At 42.3% G+C, this 17359-nt stretch overlaps 1 protein-coding gene across 4 annotated transcripts in view; it reads right to left on the bottom strand.

Moving 5' to 3' along the window:
- The window catches only part of DOCK8 (dedicator of cytokinesis 8), a 226632-nt gene that overhangs the window by 145316 nt on the left and 63957 nt on the right, over positions 1-17359 (bottom strand). For all 4 annotated transcript variants that reach the window (XM_042964329.1, XM_042964328.1, XM_007077463.3 and 1 more), the window contains 2 exons: positions 15924-15995; positions 1318-1441 (listed from right to left, as the gene is read on the bottom strand). In XM_042964329.1, the coding sequence (XP_042820263.1) occupies positions 1318-1441; positions 15924-15995 (196 nt within the window). The remainder of the gene's footprint in view (positions 1-1317; positions 1442-15923; positions 15996-17359) is intronic.

Here is a 17359-nt window from a genome sequence, read left to right on the forward strand (position 1 = left end):
CAAATGTCTGGTGTTTTAGCTACCCCAGTCTATGGTAGTCTGTTACACAGCCCAAAGTGACTAAGACAGTGAGCTTCCCTTAAATAAGTAATAAGTACTTGTTAGAGAAACTGTGTAAAATTGAGAAAAGAATACTTTTTAAGAAGTTACAGGAGTTCTAGTGCCCAAAGACAATGCCTTCTGTGTTTCTGTAGGCATCTTTTTCCTACCAAATTCAAAATTTTGATTCCCCATCAGTGTTCTAAATTTCGATTCTTGATTGTGGTTTAACATGAACATATTTTCAAAATTCTCTTCTAGCATTTCAACTGCTCCATAATTTTAATAGATGCACAAAATATATATGCTCAACTATTCCTCCACAGAATCCCTGCCTGAGTTCTCGATCTTTCCAGTCAACTATGGCTGTCCTTCTCTAGAGAAATTATTCAAATACATTCAATAGACTGTTCCAGATTCCAAATATTTACTTTGCCCAGTTAGTTCAGATGCTTCCGTTTCTTCCCAAAGGGTCCAAATATTCTCAAACCTAAACTAGTGTTGAAGTCAGGGAGCTGTGATTTAAAATGAGAAGAGACCAAGTGAAGAGACCGTCATTTCCCATTGAGTAGACTCGGGTGAGAACACGACTCCTCCAAGATCACACAACAATTGACCAAGATGGTCAGAGAGCATGTCCCCTAAGGCGCTATTTCATTTATGCCATTGGGTCCCCATACCCAACACTCCTTTCTAAGGTAAATATTTCCTAATTTTTCCTTTCCCATCCTGAAATGTAATGTACAGCTGATATAACTTACACACAATTAGTTTTAAAATGAACTCAAAAAAATTTAACGGAACGAGGAGATAAAAGTAAAAATTACAATATGAAAGATGGCTTTGTTATCATCCTTGTTTCCCAGGGGAGGAAACCGAAGCCCAGGGAGGTAAATTATCCTGTCTGGGGCAACAGAGTGAGTATGTGGCAAAAACCACAGAGAACCCAGGCAGTCTGGCTTTCACTCATTCTGCACGCAGCCTGCCTTAGGGACGCCCCTGGGTGTCCTCAGGAATTGTAGCAGGGGTGGGCTCCGTGGGCACCCTCCCTCCGCTTTTATGTATTTTCATTATTGAACTTGTGGGTTCTCATTTGAACAGCAACTTCTGTAGCTACAAACAGGTTTGAAAAACAGAAATCCCTGACTCAGATGGTAGAGTCCCTCCCACTCTGACATTCTCTGAGTCTCTAGCCTTTTTTCTAGTTCAAACATCAACAGCATGCCCTGGGCAGATCAGACCGGTAACCTGGTAACCACGTTTGTTGACAGAAAATACCTGCGCACTGGGTTCACTGTTCTCCAAGGATTCTGACTCAAACGTCTGTTTCTGAAGTGTCTTGTGAAAATCCCTTCGGGATCCAGTCTTTTTAAAGCTGCAAATCTCCGCACTTCCTTGGTTTCTTTTATGGTTGTTATTATATCATTTGGAGAGAGAGAGAGAGAGAAAGAGAGGGATGCAAACATATTAGATTCAAAACAAAAGTAATGGCTTAAGTGTACACACGGCACTGAAAGATCTTGCAAAGAGAGACCGATTGTAATTCCTCACATCTAATTATGCACCAGGCCTATTACAAAGCTGCACTGTAATGAGAGACAGACTTGCCTCCTGGCTGGCTCATTATTAAAGGCAGGAATGGTCTGGGAAAATGCCACTTCGGAGGTGTGGTCATTTCAGCTGCGGGGCATTTGGCAACAAGCTGACGCTAAACTATGACCCCAGTGTTAAGAGGCTGGAATAAATCTAGCAATGTGCAGAGCAGCAAATAAAGATCGTTTGAAGATAAAAATAGAGGAAAACGTTTAATGTCCCCATCAGTGTTCTTAATGATGAATGAAAAAGGCAGGACATGGTTAAGAAAAAGAAGAGATAAATGACGTACATGCTAAAAATCTTTGCTAATATTCTCAATCTCCACTCCATGCACTCCATTAAGATTGTGTTTCAAAAATGTCTAGCTATGAAAAGGGTTTAAAATATAATGGCCACCACTGTCACTGGAGAAAGAAATGAGACCACCATGCAAAAGGCAACAGATAGGAGTTGTCAAATAATAACTACAGAAACCAGCACGCCTTTTCCCCATTTTTCTGACTCAGAGTCTTCTGCAAAGTCAAACCGCACAACCACGCCGCCATTTTGTTTGATTTCTCACACTATTCAAAACCCCCCTGAGCAGGTTGGTAAAAGGATATGAAATGAGTTAGGATTTATTAGGCCAATCAAATGGCAGACAGATTAAGCAGGAAATGTGGGAGAGCTACCAGCAACGATCCAAATACAGAGTCTATAACTCTTTGGGAGGGATGAAGTGTTGGGTTATGCACAGAGCTGGTAGTCAATAAATTTTAGTTGATTAAGTTAATTAAAGAAAAAAATGAGAGGTCCCAGTGTTGTCTGCTGGGAGAACAGCTCTGTCCTTCGATTTTATTGTGCTCTAAAGACAGGCAATTTGTTTTGAGTGAAAGGAGACAAGGAATAGCGTAGAAGACACACAAGATGGGTATGGTGACGAACTCAAGTCAAAGTTTACTATAAATGGTCATCGTTAGTGTCTCTTGCATTGCCCCTTGCATTGGCCCCTTGCATTGCCCCGATCTAAACCTGTATTGACAGGGCTGGGGGACCAGCAGGCTAAATTGGGAACTGAAAAAAAATAAGTCAATGAGTAAGGTACACTCTGAATAAGGAAATAAGACTAAACATTTAGAAAAGATTTCAAGAGAAATATCCAGAATAATTTCTGGTTTGGAATTCCTAAATACCAACCAAATAAATGAAATTTAAAATATATTGTTCATAGACATCAATTCCCAAAACGTCTTCTGGGGGACCCTTTCAAACAATGCCCCAGAAGTACTAACTACTTAAAATATTTAAGAAAATGATTTTGGTTCCAGTTGCTCTAAGTGTGCAAATGGCAGTGTTGAGAAGAGCAGATACATGTGTGAGCAAGATTTATTTTATAATATTTACTTTCTGTGAACAGAAGATCTTTGAGAGAGAGAGAGAGCCTTACATAGGATTTCATAAACCTGTTAGCTTCTTAAAAATTATTCTCATCAGTAGAAACTTAGGAATATCCAAGCGGGTGTTGGATGGGTAACCAGTGCACAATTTTTTTTTTTTTTTTTTTACTCTAAGGGTTCAAAGAAAAACTTACATGTAATATAATGTCCTGTGGAAAATGCACCCAACTCAAAATAGTGGTAAATAGGGAGTGGCATCCTAAGATGCCTCTTGTAATTATAACACACTGAATCTGCGATTATTTTCCCTGCAGAATCCAACTTTAAGGGGAAAAATTCCCAAAGGAATTAACTAGAGGCACCTGGGTGGCTCAAAAGGTTAAGTGTCCGGCTTCAGCTCTGGTCATGATCTCTCGGTTTGTGGGTTCAAGCCCCGCATCAGGCTCTGTGCTGACAGCTCAGAGCCTTGAGCCTGCTTTGGATTCTCTCTCTCTCTCTCTCTCTCTCTCTCTCTCTCTCTCTGCCCCTACCCCATTTGTGCTCTGTCTCTGTCTCTCCCTCAAAAATAAATAAACACTAAAAAAAGTAATTCTAAAATCTAATAGGAACAGTGAATTAAAACACAAATTTCACACTTTGGTGTCTGCCCTTTGACATTCTTGGGACTTATACACTCCAGAGAGAACTGATGCCAAAGGTTCAGTGTCACATGTCTCCTCATAAGGCCACCTGCTCAGGCCACAGAAATAAAAATCGGGAAGCAGCCTAACTTAAGACCTTGTGTGCCTTGGCAACCAGAACCGTATCTGCCTTAGCTTTCTTTCTTGTCTCCTAAGGTGCACTTATCTGAGTGTTCACTGACAGGTAACAACACACACGCACACACACACACACACAACTACAGCCATGCATCTGCCCCCATCATCCTCAATCACTTCTCCCAGTGCCTCTGTTTCTTCACAGGTGAGGCATAAACACGAGGTGAACTCTAAGATACTTGCCCGGCTTTAAGATTTTGTGATAAAAAGTTCATACACTGTATCCGGAAACGTTCTAATCAATTTTTGCCTAAAGATGCTTAAATCTGGGAGAAGTCAGAATTGTTTGGCCATCGATCTTTTGCTATTTTATGCCAATGGATGCTTGCTCTTCTTTTTTTCTCCTCCGTTTTGTTAGAATGTTTCCTGGAGTCCTTTATATGAACCCAAAAGACACTGACAAATGGGCATTACAAAAATGAGTCACTGAATAGTATTAAAAGTTCCTTATATACAATACGTACACTGTAATGCCAGACACGCACCGGCCCTGAGGATTGGGAGGACGGAAGGCATTAAGACTGCCGTTTTCCATGGCTGCGTGTTTGGAACCACAGCAAACTTTTCTCCCCTTCCTCATTCTAGATTTAGCGTCTACTTCCCCATTTTCAAGTCTCAGAAAGTCACAAAGCTCCCTTGTGGCAGCAGGGGTAGAGCTGGCTGTGGGAGAGGACAAGGGCTGGCAAGCATGTAAAGATGACTCATTTTAGAAGTGCCAGCCACGGAAGGCAGAAACCACCAACGGGTAGGTAGTGAGACTGCTGGCTGAGGGCCACTGGCCACCCGAACGCCCAACCTCATTACCCTACGCGGGCAACTGAGCCAAATAAAGCCATGCTCCTGTTGAACCTATCTGCAGACAAGAGAGAGATGGGGAAGGAGGCCAAGCAGTAGAACAGTAGAAAAACTATTCTCCTAAAATGAGCACAACCTATCGCTTCCCAAGCGAATTGTATTCTTTTTCTCCAAACGCTGTTATCGTATATTTGGGAACCATCCAAAGACCAAACATATTTTGAAGACCAAACTCTTTTTTTAAAGTTTATTTATTTTGAGAGAGAGAGAGAGAGAGAGAGAGAGAGAGTATTAGCGGGGGAGAGGCAGAGAGCGAGGGAGAGAGAGAATCCCCAGCAGGCTCTGCACCTTCAGCACAAATCCTGACGTGGGGCTCGAACTCACAAACCATTAGATCATGACCTGAGCCCAAATCAAGAGGCAGTCGCTTAACCAACTGAGCCACCCAGGCACCCCAAGACCATACTCTTCAGGGGCAGTGTGGAGTGGACCGAATTTGGCTCTGGTGTCCAGGACCTGGGTTCAGATGCTGCCCCCTTATTTACCGGCTATGAGACCCTCGCTAGGCAAGTGACATAATCTCTTTGAGCCACAGTTTCCACAGGTGTGACATAGGGAGTAACACTGCTCATTTTGAAGGCCTGTTGTGATGACTGGAAAACGATACATATGCCTCCTTTCCCTTCTTCCCCTTCCCTTCCCTTCCTATCCCTCCTGCACGAGCCGGCACTAAAACTATCAGAACAAGATCGTCCTCCATGCCTGAGGGAGGAAGGGGAGGAAGTGAGGAAGCCCAGAATGGGAAGTTGAAGGCCAAAGAGGGTAAGGAGAGCACGCATATAAAAGGCATGGAGAATCAGAACCCACATGGTGTGAGGAGGGTGCCCAACCTTGGAACATCCTGGCACGTGATAACAGGGTAGACATTCTGAGTAGAACGAGGAGGCCATGCACCCGGAGTAGCAGCCTGCCAAGGGTGTCTCTGGAGGGGTGGCCTGGCAGTAAGTATCGGGGAGGCCAAAAGGGGCATGCACACAGGAGGGGGGAAGCCTGCGGGTGTCAGAGCCAGAATACGAGGAGGAGGGCGACTGTGTGGTGATGGGGGGTGATGCTGGCAATGGTTACATACAGGGGGATTGATCAAGTAAGTAAACATACTAAGAACAGTAAGAGTCAGGTGTTTCACCATCTAAGCAGGGGTAAAAATATGGAAAGGAAGAAAACGACAATGAATACTGTGATGTCACTCCAGAACTGCATCTATCAACATGAACTTGTGACTTACAGTGCACGTTCGTGCACACACACACACACACACACACACACACACACGCCCTACTTTGTTCCCTGAGAACACATTGGATGAGCAACACCTTAATAGCAATGAGCACACCCAACACCTACAGCTTGGCTTCTAAGTAGCACTCTCCACTTAAAAGGAATCAGAGCCGCTTGGAGAAATGACCGATTCCAGGGGCGAGGAAAGGAAAGTGTTAGATCAGCGTGCAATATCTTGTGGCAGAAAGCAAGGATGTGATCAGTGACGACTGGGGGCATGTAAAAAAGACACAGCAGCCAGTGGAAGGGATTCACACTTGTCAAAGTGAGGACAAACTGAGCATCAACATAAACCAGAAAACTGGATTCAAACCTGAACAAGATAGGAAACTATGATTCGATATTGATACAAATAAACTGAAAGTTTGATGAGGAATTGAGTATTTTATAATAATCAAATCCAAATGAAGGGATTATTATGTATAAAAAAATAATTGCCTGGGGGCACCTGCGTGGCTCAGTTGGTTAAGCCTCTGACTCTGGATTTTAGCTCAGGTGATGATCTCACAGTTTGTGGGCTCGAGCCCCACGTTGGGCTCTGTGTTGAAGGCGTAGAGCCTGCTTGGGATTCTCTCTCCCTCTCTCTCTGCTCCGTCCTTGCTTGTGTTCTCCCTTTCTCTCAAAATAAACAAATAAACTTAAAAAAAAACTTCCCTGTAATCTCAAGGTCATGAAAGTCAAGGAAACAGTCAGGAACTGCTCCAAAATAAATAATACGAAAGCCATGTGACTTCTCAATGCAATGCAGGCCTTTCAACTAGATCCTTTGGCTCCAAAGGGCATACTTGGGACATCTGGAGAAAGCTGAATAGGGTCTGAGGATTAGATGGTAATAATGTATAAATGGGAACTTCCTGAACGTGAGGGCTATATGCTAATTATGATGCAGAATGTTCTTGTTTGTAGAAATTACACACTAGGGGTGCCTGGGGGGCTCAGTCGGTTGAGCGTCCTACTTCAGCTCAGGTCATGATCTCACGGTTCGTGAATTCAGGCCCCACATCAGGTTCACTGCTGTCCGCGCAGAGCCCGCTTTGGATCCTCTGTCCCCCTCTCTCTCTCTGCCCCTCCCCCACGCAGATGCATGCACACATGTGCTCTCTCTCTCTCTCTCTCTTTCAAAAATGAATCAATAGTTTTAAAAAGAGAAATTACACACTAAAGTAATCGGCAGTAATGGAGAATCAGGTTGGCAAATTACCCTCAAGTGGTTTGGGAGACGGAAAAAGATCGTTGTATTACACTTCCAAGCTTTGTGTAACTTTGAGCTTGTTTCAAAATAAAAGGAAAATAATATATGTTAGGTGTCTGGCACTGTCATAAAGACTGCTAGTGGGTCCGACTTACCAAGTTGTGCATCTATTCAGCAGCTCCTGTGAGCACAGGAGTTGCCATGTCCAGAGACATCAGAATGATTCACTCTACCTGCCAGCAAGCCCTCTAACTTCCCATGTGGCTCCGTGGTTGTGGCCAACGACTGACCGGTCTGAGGGGACAAGATTCCCACCCCCTGCCTCAAAGCGGGACGGTGAGAAAACATTGCAGTGTGATCCCTCCAGAGCCCCCTGCACATTGGCCAAGTAAAGCTTCCTCCATTGTCCCGTTCGACACATGTTTATAAGGTATCTCCTGAGACGGAGGCAACAAAGAAGATGCAAAGAGGAATACACAAGAATCCTAACTTTAAAGGAGTCCCTGTCCTCAGTGAGGTCACGGTCGAGTGAGAAATAGCACAGGGGAGATCAGCATTCAGACACGTTCATCAGAATGCAATGTAGAGTAGGGCGAGAGCTTCTAAGACAAATACAAACGGCATGCTTTGGAAATTCACAGAAGGGAGCGATTTCCTCCAGAGATTTCCTTCCTCGCCAGGTCGGGGAAGGCTTGGTGAAAGCCCTGGCCTGTGGGCCACGGCGGGTGTGGAGCTGTGGCCCGGGAGTCTGTGCGTCACGGCTCAGGCGTGGCTCAGTGGTTTCCACAGCTGGGTCGCTCTTTGTAACTGCACCGGCTGATGAGCCTTGCTTGCTTTTAGAAAGCAAATAGCTAAGCACCTTGACAGCCAGCACAACAAATGCGTGTCATAATAAGCAATTATTGATCAGGGAGACATTTTTATGGTGTTTTGGGAGTAACTGAATTATAGGCACTGATGTGTTTGAATTTTAATTGTTTACCAGTTCACTGGGAGTAAAATATGGAGTAATAAAACAGATGATACCCCATTCCTTGATGTCCCAGCTCTCCTTGAGCACGACCTTCCTTCAGAATTACCTTAATCACCCAGGATGAAAGGCAAAGTCTAAGGGCTTTTACGATGTTGCTCATAACACTCATGAAATGTTTCACTGTCGCAGCAGATAATATGCCAAGAATAAATAGCATGTAAACAAGTTTCACTACTTAAGAGTTTGACTTTCCACCAAGATACCAAACACATTCTCAAGTCAGTCGCTCTCGAGTTCGTTTAGAGAAAATGGCAGAGGAAGGGAAGCTGAAACATTTAATGTGACTCAAAAGATGCCAGGAAACATCAATCCATACAAAATTTTCAAGTATTTGGAAATGAGATGAGAAGAACATGCAACCGCCATTCTATTCATTAGATCAAAGGTCACTTCCAAAAAGTCATGGGGAGAAAAGCACTGTTATTTTTTGGAGCTAGGACGCCAAATTTTATGCTACAGACACGAAAGATAAAATGGGATCCAGTCAAGGCATCGCCCAGTCTAAGTAACATAAACATGTCCAGTAGGAAAATATATTTCCCCCCAAAGGAGATCATGTATTTTGTGTTTCCGTGTCGTCTAATCTTTCTTATTAAGTTCAAAAGAAATTCTAGGGGCTCCTGGGTGGCTCAGCCTGTTAAGCGTCCGACTTCAGCGCAGGTCTCATGGTTCGTGTGAGTTCGAGCCCCACGTCAGGCTCTGTGCTGACAGCTTGGAGTTCCCTCTCTCTGTGCCCCTCCCCAGCTTACTCTCTCTTTCTCAAAAATAAAACATTTAAAAAAATTTAAAAAATAAAAGAAATTCTAAAACTTTCCTCTATCCTTCATGGGCAGCACTCTTGTCTGATTTAAAAGTCTCAATTATAGAACTTGAGTGGCAAATGCTCTATAGAATTATAAGCGTGGGAGGGAACAGAAGTGGCCATTACTCCACTCCCCTGCTCCCTAAGTGGGATTCAAAGCCATTATCACAGATAGCAAGAACATAAAAGACTATCCTTAGATATTACAGAGAAATGTAATATCAGCAAGGAGATAATTGAGGAATAAAAGAGCCAACTAAATCAGGGTTTGACTGCACGGTTATGGATGACAGAGACATGTCCACAGAAGGGGAAATGGCTTCCAGAGGAAAGGAGTTTACCACCCCCCAACAGTGCCTTAAAATATACGGGAGAGGGGTTTTGCTTCATTCTTTTAACATGCTAATAGAAGCACTTTTTCTGAAGTCTTCAGGTCTCATTTCACTTGAGAGGAATATTTTGGATAAGGTTGAAATGGAACGAGATACTCCCTAAAGCAGCAGGCCTTCTGATTTTCCAAATTTTATCTTTATGTCAAGAACATATGAAGTATAGTGCTGACGATGGGAAATCTTCCCTGGATTATTAAATGAAAAGAAACTTTCAGTAACACTGAGTTGTCCCCTGCTTTTTTCCTTTGCATATCATACCTTACGAATAGGTCTAATTGAAATTATTTGTTAATTGGGCAGGGGCAACGGAAGCACACTCTGTAATACTGTTTAATAAATATCGGAAGTGGTAGCTAGCCTACTGCCATCTGCCAAGAAATCTGAGTACTTTACATGTGCTGATTTATTTATTGTATACAATATAACTTATGAGGTAGGTGCTATTCTAATTCTGGTTTTCCTGAGGAGGAAACTGAGGCACACACACAAAAAAAATAGTTTGCTTTAGGCCATACAACGAGCGAGTGATGGAGCCAGGACTTGAACCCATTTATTCCTGCTCCAGAGAAATCACAATTCTGTGAAATAATATAATAAACCATAGCAAAGGAATAGACCTTACATTTAACGAGTAATTAAGTAAAGCCAGGAAGTATCTTAGATTTCTATCCATTGATTTGTGGGAACAATTATAATGTATCCTCTTTGGATTACAGTTCAGTGAGTTTTGACAAATGCAGACAGTTGGGTAACCACCACTACAGTCAAGATTTAGAATAGTTTCAGCACTCCCAAAAGTCTCCGGTGACCTTTTGCAGTCAATTCCTTTCTCCAGCCCTACACCCTGGCAACCCCTGATCTATGTCCTTTCCCCACCGCTCTGCCTTTTCCAGAAGGGATCACACAAATGGAATGGTGAAATTATCTTTGTTTGTCTGGCTTCTTTCACCTCACATCATACAAATAAGACTCATCCGTGTGGTTCAATGTATGAAGGATATGTTCCATTTTATTGCTGAGTAGTATTCCGTGGTATGGATGTATGAGAGTCTGGTTATCCATCACAAAACTGCATACGATTTGGTGGTTTCTAATTTTGGGTAATCACAAATGACAGTGCTATAAATACTGTCATATAGATTTTTATGGGAACATACGTTTTCATTTCACTTGGGTGAATACCTAGGAGTAGGAATTCAGGTGGTGTGAATATATATCTAATTGGGATTTTTGGATAGCTAAGGGAAGAAAACTCAGTGATAGAAACAACATTCAGAAGGTACATATAACAGCTTCTGGTATACAATGACAAGAGAAAAATTTCAGGAATGTGTATTTTCTTCTGGTCAATCGTATCCAGCATTGGCAAAGACATGGGGGGACAGGACAGTTTCATGCCCAGGTGGTAATGGAGTGAATCAGTATAGTTTTCCCGGAGGAAGATTTGGCAGTCCTTATGAGCATGTGTCATGTGCACTGGCTCCATTTCTGCCCTCAGAAATACACACACGAAGAAGGGCAAATGTGCAGATGTCCATTGTGGTCTTATTATAAATAATATGTCAACATACATAATATGTGAAAAATGATATGCGAGTTAATTATACATGAAAATGAGGACAATTGCAATGTGCATCAAAAGAGGAAGATTCAATAACTTAGGATACATTTCTTCTCCTCTGGGATATGAGGCAGTGAGGGATATATACATATATATATATATACATATCTACATATACGCATCTACATACACAATATTTATGTAAAACATAAATATCCATATATATATTCGCGAGGGTATGAAAAGAAGCTCCGGAAGTCTACACAGCAACATCCGTGTCGTTAAGAGTGGGCTGAAGAGAAAGGCAGGGGGTGAGTGAGGACTGAGGCAGGAGACTGCTTTTTACTTAACACGCTTTAGTTACTTGATTTCTCTCCAAACGAGCATGCATCATCTGACACGTAAAATAACAAGTTCAAAGGAGAGCTAATTAATCACTAAGTAACAACTGGCCAGCAACCCCTGTTGTGGTGTCTGCCAGCTTCCCAGAACACAGCTCGAGAAGACGAGGACAAAATGGAAACTCGCCAGAATGAACAGACACCTGAATCTGGACAGACTGTCTGTGAATGAGATGAGCTGGCAGAATGATGTCCCACGCTCTGTCTCCCCAGAGGGGAACTCCGAGGAAGGCACTTGGTGCTTTCCCTCCTGCCAGTCCCTGTGCAGTCAATGTCTACACTCGCCAGAAATCTGAATGCAACTTCTTCCCTGTAGTGGCTTATGTATGGAGCCACTCCCAGGTTGCACCCATTTGCACCACCACCAGAACCCCCACCTCCCCTTGCCTCTCTCCTTCTACCGCCATTCAGCAACGATTAAGAAACACCTCAGAGAGAACAACTGGGCTAAAGACGGATGCAGGGTTGGGAGATGAAGGGCCTCTGGCAGCTGTGTACTCATTTCTCCCCACATAGAAAATATTAAAGGTGCACACGGGGGCAGAATGACCTCTGGGAGGAGTGTGTTCTACGAACTGGAGCTTTTGTTTCCAGAGTATCAGATTCAGAGTACCAAAGAATCAAACGGTGGGGTAGAAAAGGTGCCTCCTCACTAAAACACTACTCGAAGCTTCCCGAAACTGACAGTGAGTTTCAGAGTTGCACGCTTCTACCTAATTTCTGGGAAAGGAACTGGACCTTCACACAAGTGTGCAGAAAACAGGACCAATGGCAATCCCCATCCCTAGTATGTTGCCACACGTGAAGTTAAAGCTGACATTGCCTAGTTTGGTGGGGGGTGGGAGGGGAGAAAAAAATGTGCATAAAATAAAACTATGGATAATCATTGTTCCCACAGAAGAGATGAAAACAAATGGAGGGAGACACATAAGGGAAAAGAACAACAATCAAGTGGCTAATGGTCTGGATTAACATTTAATCCAAAATTCCTAACAAATAACATCAGGTTTGTGAATTACATTTTGATCATGACAGCAAAAACAGAAATCACAGGAGAAAAAAAAGATTTGATTGCATAAATAATTCTGAATGTTACAAAATTATAAGCAATATTGAAAGACAAAGAACACACTGGGTAAGGAATTTGTACTATATGACAAAGGGTTAATATCCCTAACACGTAAAGGTAATCCTAGAGATGAGCCCAGACAAATACATTAATAAAGGTGCACAAATTTTATAAATAAGCAAGACACGAAGGAAAAATAACAAATGTCCAACAAATGTATAGAAAACGTGTGCCCAATTTCATAATTTAAAAAATACAAAGTACTGTCTCTTTACAAGTAACTTGGAAATTTATTAAAAGATAACATCCAAAATTCTTAGGATTCATGCATAGTTGTTAATAATCTTTCTGATGTATTATTGCCAAATCCTTAAATTTGTACTTAACGTAGACATAGAAATTCCTCTTATGGGGATTTATTCTGAAGGGGAAAAAAATCATAGCTTTGTAGAGGGATGTTACTATACTGGGGTATAACAATGAAAAACAGGGAATCATGTACACATCAAAATTGGTTAAATGAATTTCGATATAAATATATCATGTACCCATTAAAAATTGGGTTGAGGAAGAATGATTCATAGCAAAGAGAGATAGTCACCATTTACTATAAAGACTGAAAAAGCATCATGCTACAAAATAGTATTATAATGTAATTTAGTTTTTATATAAATATATATATAAGGAAATACAATTCAAAGGTTATGCATCAAATGTTAATGGCAGTTTTGTGTCTATAGTGAAACTGAGTGATTTTTTTCTCTTTTGGTTTCCCTATAATCTCTAAAATTTCTAAAATGAGTATTCTGAAAGAGTCCCTTTTTTAAGTTTGTGCAAGATAGAGAAAAAAAAAAAAAAGAATACCCCAATGGGAGTTGCCATGAGGAATGAAACAGTACAGTGTCCCAAGGAGAAAATAAAAACCAAATGTAGTAAAATGGACCTTTCTATTTATTGTTCCTTCTCAGACGTTTTTAGAACCTTAATATCCAGAAAGTATATCTAATTATAACATTTAAAAGCTTGAGAACAACTTGTTCTGAATTTTTTTATTTATTACCAACAAAGCATAATCTTACTTGACTGCCTGACAAACTTCGTTTTCCATTCACGTTGGAAATTAGAACACATGATGGATTAGCATCTCACTTTCTCTTAATTACTTTTTATAAGCGATGCTTTCTCTTGCTCAGCTATTGAAAATAGCATGCTTACTGACACTGCTCCAAAAAAACAGCAGCACAAATTCAATGGCACACTTCCAAGAGCCGGATAAAACCCAACCCCCAACGTCTTTCTTCGTTTATCCCATAGAGCAGTAATTCTTACTAGTGTATAAGAGAGTCAGTGAGGATAGCAGAATTTCAAACTATAAGTCTTGGCAAAGGCTCTCTGATTTTTTTTTCCTTTTTCTTTTCTTTTCTTTCTTTTCTTTTTTTTAGCGTTTATTTATTGCAGAGAGAGACAGAGTACAAGTGGCCGAGGGGCAGAGAGAGGGAGACAGAATCTGAAACAGGCTCCAGGCTCTGAGCTGTCAGCACAGAGCCCGATGCAGAGCTCAAACTCACCGACTGTGAGATCATGACCTGAGCCGAAGTCGGATGCTTAACGGACTGAGCCACCCAGGCACCGCATCTGATGTTTAGATTCTCTAATGGGATGTGCCCTCAATCTGCAGATACTCCTTGCCCTGCTCCCCAACACATACCCACATACAGGTTGGGGATTTTGAGGTATGTACATGTTTCTCATGGGAGAGTACTGTCTAGGCCAGTGACATATGGGCAAAAAGCACAAACAATATTGTAGCACATTTGATTAACCCAGGAGAGAAGGACCCTTTTGACTGGAAGCCTAGCAAGTAATCTATTTTGTGGTCACAAATTTAAATGTTACCTTTCAATGTGAGGCCAAGTTTCAATTCATTTCTTTTTCTCCCCCTAAGAATTCATCAGAATGGAAACAAAACAAAGAGGCCCTGTTCTTTATATTTTAAATGTAAACTCTCCTTCAATAGGGGAATGGCCACACAAACTTGGTAAATCCACACAGTGGAATGTTATTCGGCAAAAACAGCGATGAGCTCTCAAATCACAAAAAGACGTGAAGGAAGAAGGCAAAACTATGGAGTCAGTAGAAGGGTAAGTGGTTGCCAGGGAGAGATGAACAAGGCTTCGTAGGAAAATTTTAGGGCAGTGAAACTACCCTGTGTGATACCGCAATGGCAGATACATGGTGTTACACATCTGTCAAAGCTTGTAGGATGTACAACGCAGAAGATAAGCCCTAATGTAACCTATGGACTTTAGTTAATAATAATGTATCACTGGGGCACCTGGGTGGCTCAGTGGATTAAGCGTCCGACTCTTGACTTCGGCTCAGGTCATGATCTCACGGTTCATGGGTTTAAGCCCTGCGTCAGGGCTCTGTCCTGACAATGCAGAGCCTGCTTGGGATTCTCTGTCTCCCTCTCTCTTTCTGCCCCTCACCTGCTCGTGCTCTCGCTGTCTCTCTCTCTCTCAAAACAAATTTAAAAAAAAATAATGAATCACTATGGGCTCATCAGTTATAACAAATGTTATCACTTAAATAAGGTCCATCCAAGAAAGACTGAATCAGCCAGACGAGGCTGCATACAGAAAAAAGACATTTGTCCTGGCTTTTACTCCACAGGTGGGATTTGACAGATAGGAGAAAGGTGGGAGGACACATCCAGAGGGAAACAGCAAGGGCCGAGGTGTGGAGGTAGGACCGAGTTCCCCGGAGGGATTGAGGAAGAGGGTGCCAGGCCCTGAAGAAAGGAAGTGCATCTGACAAGTAAAGGAAATAAGTTTCAATACATACACTGGGCCAGATTATTAAAGCTCCTGAAAGGCAAGCAGGCGGAATTGCTATTTTATGCAGTAGATAGTATGGAGCCTTAGCAGGTGTTTGAACAGGAGACAAGATACAGTCCATCTGCATTCATAATTCACGAATTTTGAATTTGCAAATTCGCTTCCTTGCCCAAATGTATTTGTAACGGGCATTTGGGCACACGTGCAACAAACAAACAAAAAAAACCAAACAAACCAACCCCCCAAAACCCCAAGATGTTACTGATAAGGGGAACTGTTAGGGTGTGGCATATGAGAACACCCAGTATTTTCTATTCGGTTTTCCTGTAAACCCAAAGCTGCATTGGCAAAATTCAATTAAAATGAAGTTAAAAAAATTTTTTTTTAATGTTTATTTACTTTTGAGAGACAGAGAGAGAGAGAGACAGAGTGTGAGCAGGAGAGGGTCACAGAGAGAGTGAGGGAGACACAGAATCTGAAGCAGGCTCCAGGCTCTGAGCTATCAGCACAGAGCCCGATGCGGGGCTCGAACTCAGGAACAGTGAGATCAGACCTGAGCCGAAGTTGGACACTTAACCGACTGAGCCACCCAGGCGCCCCGATTAAAATGCAATGTTACAAGCTCACGATATGAGGCAACAATATATGTCAAGAGAAAAGAAAAACTAACTTACTTTTGGTTCACGATTAGCCACTCCCGAATATAGGTCTGAACACAGTCCCTGACGTGAGGGTCCAGTTCAACCCTAATGAGGTGGGGAATGAAACAAAAGCATGTTATTACTGGAGAGATACAACAAAACAGTCCCTTATCATAACCAAGGAGAGCAGCACGATGTCAAATCTGTATCAGGGGAGAGTGCCGGGGGCATCCCTACCCATTCATCAAGTGTCTGAAATATTCCCCAGGCAACAGCATTTTCACTTTGATGAGACAAACATGTTGGCATTCGATGCTTTGTGGGTTGTCCTTATTATAGGGAATCGTGTTAAACTGTACCTATCCCTTAAAGGCATTCCAACACCAGGGAGGCAGAACCAGCTATAATCACATACGAAACAAGAGAAAGAAGCATAAATACCAATTTCTCACGGGGGTAATTTGGGCCTATGTTTTGCTCATGTGTAACCTTGTTAGAACATGCATGTTTCCCCTCGGGAAAGCCACGAACAGTTGTCTCATCCTTTGCGGAGCTGACATGACTTTGGTCGGTGACTATTCTTTTCATACCTGTGCAACAGTGCATCATGGGAAAGACCCTCCCAGCGTTTCAGGGGCTTTTTTGCTGTTTTTCCTAAATGTTTTGGTACTTGAGATAAATGGGTCTAAGGACTGCATACTAAATACTGACTGCCCAAATCCTAGCCCCGCCCCTTATTAGCTACCTCGGGTCAGTCCCCCCACCTTTGTGGGCCTTAGTGTCCTCATCTTAGAGCACTGTTAATGGAGGAATGTCTCCTTTAGAGGCAGGGGATGAAATTAGGTCAGTATGGGAGTGCTTAGGAAGTATCAGGCACATGATAAGACTCACTTCTGACCTACTTATTATATGCTAGGTACTGATGTAACCAATTTACATGTATTAATTCAGTTAATCCTCAATCAGCCCCGCAGGGCGTAGGCATGCAATATTATTCTCATTTCGCAGAGAAGGGGATGATAAGGATCTTGCTCAAAGTCCCGAAGCAAGCAGAAGGGCAGGGACTTAACCCCAAGCCGTTCACCTGTGGGGTGCAGGCTTCCCACCAACCACACTATCGGAGTTCAACCTCAAGTTCTGGGTGCACAGGGGGTCAGTTAGCCTTTATTCTGGTGATGACGACGATGCCTTCCTGGGTTTTGATCACCATGGCAGGCTTTTTGGCCGTGATTAGAAGAGCAGAAGTTGTTTTAATGTCATCAGACAGACAGTGTGAGCTAACAGTTCTGGTCACAAGGCAGTGTTCTACCGAATCACTGAGGCTAAGTTAAAAACAAAAAACAAAAAACTGCCTCTTTCATCACAATTTAAATAATAAAAAAGCCTATCTCTAAATCTACTGTAAGTGTCTTAATCGGGATTTTCCAAGATTCTTACCTCATGTGAAAATAATTAAGTCACCATAAATT

This window comes from Panthera tigris, chromosome D4 (genome assembly GCF_018350195.1).
Source record: "Panthera tigris isolate Pti1 chromosome D4, P.tigris_Pti1_mat1.1, whole genome shotgun sequence".
NCBI classification, from domain to species: domain Eukaryota; kingdom Metazoa; phylum Chordata; class Mammalia; order Carnivora; family Felidae; genus Panthera; species Panthera tigris.